This window comes from Aplysia californica, unplaced genomic scaffold (genome assembly GCF_000002075.1).
Source record: "Aplysia californica isolate F4 #8 unplaced genomic scaffold, AplCal3.0 scaffold00422, whole genome shotgun sequence".
In the NCBI taxonomy this organism is placed as follows: domain Eukaryota; kingdom Metazoa; phylum Mollusca; class Gastropoda; order Aplysiida; family Aplysiidae; genus Aplysia; species Aplysia californica.
This window is the reverse complement of record NW_004797692.1, coordinates 55,249-56,459: the sequence shown is the minus strand read 5'-3', so window position 1 is coordinate 56,459 and position 1,211 is coordinate 55,249. Positions and strand designations below refer to the sequence as shown.

General features: G+C 43.8%; 1 protein-coding gene across 1 annotated transcript in view; it reads right to left on the bottom strand.

The window, feature by feature from the left end:
- Positions 1-1,211, bottom strand: part of LOC101857270 (probable glutathione S-transferase 7) — a gene marked incomplete at its 3' end in the record, with an annotated part of 7,392 nt that continues 6,181 nt past the window's right edge. The window contains 1 exon segment of the mRNA XM_005104496.3: positions 1-570. Within this exon segment, the coding sequence (XP_005104553.2) occupies positions 406-570 (165 nt within the window).

The window sequence follows — 1,211 nt, the reverse complement described above, 5'->3', positions numbered from 1 at the left end:
GACTGGGGTGCAATTCCCCACCCACTGATTTAAGAGCTGTCTCGAGACGAAATAAAACTCCCTTTCCAACCAAACATAATATAGGAATGACGTTGTTATAATGTCATTTGACACCCCTATAAACACTATTCCGGTATAATATTATAAGAAAAGGTACCTCCAAATTCAAGGTCCGTCTCAAGGGAAATCATGAGACGTTTTATTCAGTCTACAAATTGGGTTAAAGCAAGGTATAAGCCTCTCATGCCTTTACACATTATGACACGTCATTTATTTTTCTTAATAAGAGACATTGCTGCAATTCGACAGTGAACCCCACAACGACCCCGGATCTGGGCACCAAGTCAAGCATGTTTAAATCGAGAGGTGGGAGGGGGGGGGCAACTATTTTTCTACGAAAATATTCTACAACGGTGTAGGTTTGCGTGCATCGACGTAAGCCTTGACCTTGGGATTGGTGAGCACAGTCTCAGAGTGGGCTTTGATCACCGGGTACTTGTCCAGGATGCCCGGGTGGCGGAACTCCAGGTTGAAGGCTACGTCGTAGACAGCCAGATCTGCCAGGGTCAGCTGTTGGCACAAGAGGAAACAGAGTTAGGAATGTAGTCAGTGGATGGTTAGGGGAGATCTCACAGCTATAAGACACTAACTGTTTGGGGAAATTTTTTAGCCGTAGAAGTGAGCAGTTCAGAGAAATCTCTCATCTGCAGAAACTAAAAGATCGGGGAAATCTTCGAGATGTAAAAACATATAAGTGGGGAAATATTTCTGTTGTAAAAATAAACAGTTAAGGAACATCTTTCTGCTATAGACGTGAACAGTTAAGGGGAATCTTTTTCAGCTGTAGAAGCAAATAATTTGGGGACAACTTTGAGCTTTACAAGTGAACAGTGAATACGTTGGGTTTTTTTTTACATATCACAGTTGGCCTATTTAAGGAACGGACTGAAAGATACCTGCTGTGACTTACCGTAAAGACATTATGGCAATCGTTTGTTCTGATGGTGCAGATCTGTGTCTGTCTGTTTATCCTTTTTACTGTGTCTGTCTACCTGTCTGTCTGTCTGTCTGTCTGGCTGGCTGGCTGGCTGGCTGGCTGGCTGTCTGCCTGGTTGTCTGTCTGTCTATCTCTACCCTGTATGTCTGTCTCTCTCATTTTCCCTCTCAGTCTTTCACACACACACACCCAGCCCACATGCTTCTTCACTACT